The 8,144-nt window shown below is 54.4% G+C and overlaps 2 protein-coding genes across 3 annotated transcripts in view; one reads left to right on the top strand and one right to left on the bottom strand.

The window, feature by feature from the left end:
• SLC2A4 (solute carrier family 2 (facilitated glucose transporter), member 4) overlaps positions 1 to 2,078 on the top strand; it is a 6,349-nt gene extending 4,271 nt beyond the window's left edge. Inside the window, exons 10-11 of one of the 2 annotated variants that reach the window (XM_008573880.1) lie at positions 312 to 515; positions 988 to 2,078. In XM_008573880.1, coding sequence (XP_008572102.1) covers positions 312 to 515; positions 988 to 1,191 — 408 coding nt within the window. In that variant the 3' untranslated portion in view covers positions 1,192 to 2,078. The remainder of the gene's footprint in view (positions 1 to 311; positions 516 to 987) is intronic. The other variant, XM_008573881.1, reaches the window with a different exon arrangement.
• A 413-nt stretch (positions 2,079 to 2,491) lies between these two features.
• On the bottom strand, positions 2,492 to 8,142 carry YBX2 (Y box binding protein 2; the record flags this gene model as incomplete). Its single annotated transcript, XM_008573907.1, has 9 exons — positions 2,492 to 2,872; positions 2,978 to 3,062; positions 3,431 to 3,608; positions 3,872 to 3,975; positions 4,086 to 4,370; positions 4,936 to 5,025; positions 5,895 to 5,928; positions 7,307 to 7,370; positions 8,058 to 8,142. Coding segments are annotated over 8 exons (891 nt in total), but the record flags the coding sequence as incomplete, so codon positions are not given.
• Positions 8,143 to 8,144: the final 2 nt, after the last annotated feature.

Below are 8,144 nucleotides of genomic sequence, written 5' to 3'. Positions count from 1 at the left end.
TAAAAAAAAAAAAAAAAAAAAAAAAAAAAGACAAATGAATGATCATTGCTAAGAACCCAGCTTCAGAGCCAAGGGGGGGATGACCATCATAAGAGCTGAGAGGCCATAAAATTCCCTCTGCCTTGAATATGCTTGGTGCAGCTAGCAGAATGTCAGTGCTCAGAAATGCTCAGGGGCTTTTTCTAACCCAGGAGGCAGACCACCCCCCACCAAGCTAGGAGAGGTAGATTTCAGTTCTCCTTCTGGTTGAGGGCAAGGGAAGAGGCAGAAAGACCTGAACTGGATTCTCCACCCTCCCTGCCTGCCCTTAGGAGCGGGTTCCGGCCATGAGCTATGTCTCCATCGTGGCCATCTTTGGTTTTGTGGCATTCTTTGAGATCGGGCCTGGCCCCATCCCCTGGTTCATCGTGGCTGAGCTCTTCAACCAGGGACCTCGCCCAGCAGCCATGGCTGTGGCTAGCTTCTCCAACTGGACCTGCAACTTCATCATTGGCATGGGTTTCCAGTATGTTGCGGTAGGTCCCCCACCCCTGTCCCAACCTCCTACACCTAGGCTACTCCCTCACTCATCAGGGATCCCCCACCCCAGCCACAGAAACAATTGGTTTTTGAGTCACTTTGGTGGACAACCAGAATCAAGAAAAGAAGAGCTGAACTAGATCAGATAGCAACAGAGATGTCTTCAAAACACACCAGTGGCACAACTTATAAACCTCAAAATAGTACTACAAATGGCTGGGAATCTCCTCTGAGTGCAGTAATTCAGGATGGTGAGGAGAGTGAAAAACTAAAGAAGAGTTGGGATTCAGAGAATCCTTTCTTCAGTGTAAATTCTTGTTCCTGGTCATTTTCCTTGCTCCTTGAAGGAGCTGTCTGCCGTCTGCAGTATCCCCAGCTTCCTGTGAGGGTCTTTAGTTCCTGGCTTGCCTGAGACCACCCTTCCCTCTCCACCCCGCCCTGTCAACACACCTTCTCCACCCGTCCCAGGACGCCATGGGCCCTTACGTCTTCCTTCTGTTTGCGGCCCTCCTGCTGGGCTTCTTCATCTTCACCTTCTTAAGAGTGCCTGAGACCCGCGGCCGCACGTTCGACCAGATCTCCGCCACCTTCCGCCGGACGCCCTCTCTTTTAGAGCAGGAGGTGAAACCCAGCACGGAACTGGAGTACTTAGGGCCAGATGAGAATGACTGAGGGGCAAAGCAGGGGTGGGAGAGCCAGCTTCTCTTCCTCCCTGAGACCCCTCCTTTCCTCTGCGGCACTTTAGCCCTCTCCTCCCCATTACTTCCAGGGTGGGGACGACCCCTGCAGCCTGGCAGAGTGGGGAAGCTAGAGGGAAGGGTGGTCTGAGCACCCCGTCATTCCCCTTGTGTGACTCTCGGATTATTTATGTGTTGTGGTTAGGCTGTGGACATCAGGGTGGGCCATTCCCCCCTCCCCCTTCCTCCCCACCCCCACCGTGACTCAGCTCCAGAATACTTTTGTCTCCTGCTAGGGAAGGGGGATTGGAGGGAGGAAAAGCTCTGGACTTTTTCAGTGGGAAAAACTGAAGGAGAGAGCAGGATATGAACCAAGAAATCGAGTTTCCCTCCACCTTGGACTCCTCCCATGGACTCGGATTTCCACTGAATTCTTGCCACATAGACTCTGGGTGAAGGGGGTTCTGTCTCGACCCCTCCAGGGCAAAGGACGCACCCTCCCAAAGTCTAAACTCTCTCCCTGCAGGCTCAGCCTTCCAGGGTGAGAGGGAACACAGAAGTACATGTCCCGCTATGGCAAGAGGAAAGGGACAGCAGGCTCCTGCCTGTAGACTTAGGACCTGGGGCCCTACCCCAATTGCTCCCCAAGGCTGCCAAGTAGGGACCCCAGCTCTTTCTTCTCCCATTCTGGAAGTGCACTGTACCCCACAGGCTGTTGACCAACTAAGGGAAAGGGGATCTGAAAGGTTGCCTGTAAACACTGGGCTGGGAGGAGCCTTGGGATATATTTGTATATGTTTGAAAAGGGGGTAGAGAGAAAGCAAAGGTCTGTTGTACTAAATGTGTATATATAGATACCTCTATAAAGTCACTGTATGAAAATGAGTGTCCTGTCATGGAGGCACTCGAAGAATGGCTGAGACGGGGACCATGACTCCTACACCCCCTTTGTCCTGCCTCAACTCAAGGCCTCAAAATCCTCTGAATGCTGTCACTCACGCCCCAACTTATGCTTCTATTTATTGCTTTAATTAGTAAGTGCTCAAATTATAGCTGCACGTGCCAGACACTGCTCTCGGCACTCTACAAAATACTCTGCAAGGGAAGCATCACCCATTTTACAGATGGGGACAGTGAGTCCCAGCAATGAAAGCACTTGTTCAGAGCTGCACAGCTAGAAACACTGGAGCAAGGACCCAGGGCCAGGTCCCACCGGCCGCCCACATCCTCCTCAGCCAGCATTGAGTTGCCAGCCATTCTCCATTCTCCCAAACGGAAAAGAGGTAGAAACCAAGACAACAGGAAAGCCTGTTTTTGTTTTTTTACTGGAGGCTCAGGTGGCACATGACAGTTCATGAAATGGCTTCACAGGTAGGGGGTCGAGGGGAAACAAAAAATAAACTGGGGTGGGAAAGAAAAACAACCAGGAGGAGGTAAGAGCTGGCTGGTTCCTTCGCAGCCTGATTTAGGGAAGGGAGTTGGTGCCTCTGAACAGTAAGTTGATCCCTTCCTTCAACCCTTGGTAGGGGAGGGAAAAAAAGCAAAAGGCTGTTGCTTTGGCCCTCCTGAGTCTCAAGGAAAAGGGGAAAAGCCAGTGTTTTGATGTCAAGAATTATGGTTAAGGGGGAGGGGGTTGCTGCGTAGGGTACAGGTCAGTTGGAAAAACTGGCAGATACCTGGGAGAGAAAAAGAAACAGACAAATCATGAATACAGCAACTTATCATCATGACCCAGTCCCCTGCCTTCTTGGCCACCTGGCCTAAGTGTGGCAGCCACTCACCAGATGGTAGCTCTGGGTGTCCTTTGAGTTGGAATCACTCCAGTATGGTGAGGGGGGGGTCCCCACTGTTGATAGGGGCTGAGGTCTAGATAGAGCAGCAGTGGCCAATTGAGACTCTTGGTCTTCAGAGCACACAGCTTCAATCTTCCACCTTTTATCTTCCCATTCCTCTCCCCAACCAATTCCCCCAATTTACATCCACAAGCTGGTGCTGTGGCCCCAAGCAGAGCTGAGAGAGTAAGTCTGCAGGGGGTGGCCTAGGCTTGATTGCCTCTACTAGTGTTTCCTGGTGGGTGGGGGTGCCTACCAGGGGTGGGTCCAGCAGGCTGCATGGATGGGGGAAGGGTGGGGGAGAACCGGGGGAGGGAGAGTAAGAAAGGAAGGGAAAAGAAAAGGACAGAGAGGAGGAAGTTGGTCCCAGGCTCATCTTTCATCCTACACCAAGGTCCTCACCTCTGGGGCTGTGGGCTGCCGGGGTCCAGGGGGCTGCTGCCGTCGCCGCTGGAAGTAGGGGCGGTTTCGTGGGCGCTGGGGCTCAGGCCGGGAACCATCGGTGGGGCCTTGGCTAGGCTTGGTCTCACCATCCCCACCTTCTGTGGTAGGCTGCTGGGGTGGCCTGGGACGGAAAGGCCTAGGGAGAAAAGCAGGGACCCTGAAGCAGCCAGGGAACCCAAGACAAACTGCCACCTTCCCTCCCTCCCCAGCTTCCCCATCCCCACCTCCAAGAGCCAGGATTCCAGCCCCATGAGTGCCTGCTTCCCTCCAGGCACCTCTCTCACCTTCAGCTTCAGGCTCTGCTTAGAAGGCATTCCCCTTCCCATCCTCCTGCCCTCTCCCCACGGACCAACACTGGATGGAGAAGGGGAAAACAGAGCCCCAGAAAGGGAACCTTACCTCCGGTACCTGGGCCGGAATCTGGGTGGGGGGACCCGCTCATCTCCCTGCTGTTGGTCCCCCTCCAATGGGGCTATCTCTTTGGGTTCTACCCCATCAGTGCCCTGGGAACATGCAGAGACCTGGGTGAGCTGTGGGAACCCCACTGCTCAGGAGCCAGGTTTGCCACAGCTCTTCCCAACCCTCGGTTCCATTTCCTTTTCCAGAAGCTCACCTCTATAGGCTGCTGCTGGTTGGGGGGCCGAGGGCCTCGCACAAACCGCCGACGGTAGAAAAAGGGTGGCGGGCGCCGTCGTCTGGGCCGCTGCCCAGAATCTTCTGCCCGCTCCCCTTCACTGCCAGGTTCTGCCCCACCCGAGGGAGACTCGGCCACCATGGGTGGTGGGGCAGCCGGGCGAGGCCGGGGGATGAACCGGCGGAACCTACGTCGATTGGGGGCATAGCGGCTGCCCTTCACTGGCACCCCCCCAGGCCCAGTTACATTAGCAGCTTCTGCGCCCTGGGAAGGTGGAGAGGGAAGTCATGACTTGCTCCAAGGATAGATGCACAGCATCCCCAGCCTGGCTTGAATCACTGGAGTCTTCCCCTTCTTCCAGCTAAAGTCCCCTCTCCAGCTTTCCTTTAGCTCCGCTAACTTCAGTTTCTTCTTACCCTCCCCCAAGGGCAGTGTTTGTACCTATCTGAGAAGGAGCCACTTGCCCTTTTGAAATAACTGCACCCTCCCGAGTTTAAGAGCGGGGAGAGGGGTGCAGAATGTCTGGCAGAGGGCTGACTCTGAGAAAATTACTGCTGGGGACAGGGCCCCCCCATACGAAGAACAGAAATGGAAGTGCTTAGGGAACTACAGAGAAGAAACTCAGATACTGACCGATGACAAGGACATGTTCTTTAGGACATCCCTTAGAGCAGCCCTAGCATTAAGGAAGACATCTGGATGAGAGAACACAGTCCCATTCCCATGGCCAGAGGCAGAGCTGGCCCCAAGAGGGTCAAAGCGTGGGATGATCTCCAGGCCACTCTCCCACAAGTCTGGCCAAGTCTACACCCCACAGCAGTCCCCAAACCTTCTCTCCTTCCACGACATCAAACTCCACAGTCTCTCCATCTCCAACGCTGCGCAGAAACTTCCTGGGGTTGTTTCTTTTAATAGCTGTCTGATTGGGGGAAAGGCCATGAAAAGGTGAGGGTGGCAAGACATTAGTCTCTCACCCCTGCTGGGGCCGCCACCCGATCTCATTCTTTTCAACATTTTACTTGTGGTCTGGGGCTGGAGGAAGGAACAAGGAGAAGGTAGTCAAAGTTTAGTGGGGGAAACTAGGGGCCTCTGGAACTGTGCTGCGGTTAACACTGTCCCCAGGACACACTCCCTCCCACCTTTACCCCTCAGGGATTTCTAAAAAGGGAGGAAAGAAATTTGAACTCAAGCAAAACAAAAAGCAGAGACTGTCTTAAGTTACAAAGTGGGTAAAATGTACTGTGCTTCTTACCTCAGTCCCACTGAGAGCTCTTTCACCACAGCAGTGGTTCTCAAACTGTAGCGTGCATCAGAATCACCTGGAGAGCTTGTTAAAACAGACTGCTGGGCCCCAGCCCCAGGTCTGATTGATTCAGTAGGTCTGGAGTGGGGCCTGAGAATTTGGATGTCAGGTGATGCTGCTGCTACTGCTGGTGCAGGGGCCACACTTTGAGAACCACTGCACCCAAGTATCTCTAGCCTGCATCCTTTCCCTTTGAAAACTGCCTGATTCCTTCCTGCAGTGTTCACAGGTCCCAGTAGGTAGTGAGCGTGCCATACTCAGAGGGCAACATGCACAATTTTGACAGCCGTTCAGTAACCCAACATAAGTGGGGGTTAATGGAGGTTGATATGGGCACCTGGAGCAGATGGGGAGGGGAGCTATTTCCTGGTGGGCAGGCCATTGTGAAGGAAAAGCTGGAAAATGAGCATGCTACTAAGGATAATGGCAAGGGCCTTCAAAGAAAGGGCCAGTCCCTCCCCTCAGAAAGCCAACCTAGCTCTTACCTGGTGAACAAAGACATCCTCCTTGGTGTCATTCCTGCAGAACAGGATGGGTGGTTAAAGAAGTGACTTTGGTAAGGTGCTCGGCTCCACCGAGGCCGCCCCAGCTGCCCATTCTTAAGATCAGTGGATCCATCCTCTCTAGCATTCCACAGTTACTTGGGGGCAGACAGGGCCCCCAGAAGCTGGTGTAAAAAGTACACCTAAAACCCTAGTGAAAAACCTGGCCTTCAAGAGGAAAGGGCAAAGGCACCTTGAAGGAGCTGGAAGAGCCCTTTACCTGCTGAGTGCTCCACCTTCTACCCCAGGGGCACCTTAGAACCTGCTGGTGCTGGGTGGAACTGCCCCTGGCCAACACCCCTCCTCCCCCAACCCCCATCCGGGTTGGAAAATTCCACTGTCTCCTTCCTTTAACCCTCAAGGAGGGACAAAGTGGGAATGGGGCAAGCTTGAGAAGGGGACAAGTTATCAGGAATTCGTTCCAAACAGCCACAAAACCTTATTCTCACCCTCAGCCTGGAGATGAACCCAGTGTCAGGCCCCCTCACCAAGGGTGACAGAGAAGAAAATACTCACCCATTCTCTACCGCTACCTTGCCTATTTACCCTGGTTTATCCTAGAACCCCAATGAGCTGGGAGGTGGGGAGAGGTTTTCCTGGAGCAACTCCCCCTAGGATTTGCAGAACTAGAGAGGGACCATTCCCCAGAACAAATGTTCTAGCTTTAAAGCACTTGGATCTGCACAAAGGTCAGCCTGCTAAGAGGGAACTAAAGCCTTCCAAGAGGGCTAGGCTGGGCAGGGTGCCCAGGCTGGGGATGGGCCCACTGGGGGAGACCTGGCTCTGCTCAGAATCCACCACTACTGCCTCTCCCAATGCTGGAAGGGGTGGGGCTGCCAACTCAAGGAAAGTAGCAGCTTCTGGTTGGCCTAGCTCCTCCTCCCTCCCCCCCAGCCTCAGTCCCATCAGGTGGGAGAGTCAAATGAGTCACAGCCCTTTCAGGGAGATGAGTTGTGAGGGTGCTCTGAGTGCTGCCCTTAACAGGAAATCAGTGAGGATTCCAGCCCCGAGCCCTGAGGCGCAGAGAGCCCTGTACATTCTGCCCCAAAGGCACGGCAAACTAAAAATAATGAGGCGATTCTAGAAGGTGAGACAGAGAAGCTGCGAGAGTCAGAGCCAGGTTTGCCAAGTTCCTGGATCATTAATCCTCTGCTGCCCTTGAAGATGTGGAGGCGGCTTCATCTTGCCACTACTAAGCACACATTTGTGCTATGGTTAAATACTTTCAACCAGCTTCAGCTGGACATTGCAACCATGTGCCTTGGCCAGGATAGAGATGTGGTTGGGAAGGTGTCCAGTCCCATAGGCCAGTTCGGAAGACACCCATTCCACCCCTCCCTGGGTTACTTGGATACCTGTTGATGAATCCGTAACCATTCCGGACGTTGAACCATTTGACAGTGCCCAGGACTTGGATTGCTGCCAGGCAGAGATGCAGTGGGGACAGTAAGATGGGGGAAGAGATGGAGTTGGACTCAGTTTTGAGACACTCCAAAAGCTAACCTACCTACCTATTACCTGTGAGGCTTACCTTCAAGCCAACCAGGTTTCACTAGTAGTTTCAAGATGTTCTTAACCCCAGATCCACCAAATGTTATCACCCACACTGGGTGTGGCTCTAAGGGCAGGGGCTCAGACTCTTAAAGCCCTTCCAAGTCCAAGGCATGTTACAAATCCAGGCCCTACACCTAGAACCGGGTACTCACCTGGTCCACGAAGCGCCACCCTCAGGTCATAACTGAGGGCTTTTCTAGCCCTCCCAAAGTAAGGGTCCCCAGTGCACCTGCTTCCCTGGCTCAGAGGTTTATCTAACTCCAGTCAACCAGGCCAACTCTCCCGCCCCAGGGGCGTGGCCGGATCCTGAGGCTTTATTCTCTCCACCCCCAGGCCTTGGCTGGACCTGCTGGACCCGCCTTCCCGCCCTGGAAGGCACAGCCGGATTTCCCACCAGGGGAATCCACTTTGGTTCGTAGCTCCCAGGCCAGTGAGTCCTTTGGGCCTCCGGGCCAGGCCTGCCTTCAGCTTTCCAGACCCTGCCAGGCTCCATGCTGCCCCTCCCCCGCCCTTCGGCCCCTTAGAGCCGCCCTGGCGCGCGCCCCCCCTCACCCAGCACCGGCTTGTCTGCCTGACTCCGGGCCGGGGGTGCGGGGGTCCCTGAGGCCGCCGTCGCCGGGTTGCCGGGGGTGCGGGGGC

The sequence above is a fragment of the Galeopterus variegatus genome, unplaced genomic scaffold (genome assembly GCF_000696425.1).
Source record: "Galeopterus variegatus unplaced genomic scaffold, G_variegatus-3.0.2 Scaffold970, whole genome shotgun sequence".
Classification (NCBI taxonomy): domain Eukaryota; kingdom Metazoa; phylum Chordata; class Mammalia; order Dermoptera; family Cynocephalidae; genus Galeopterus; species Galeopterus variegatus.
This window is presented reverse-complemented; position numbering and strand designations above follow the sequence as displayed.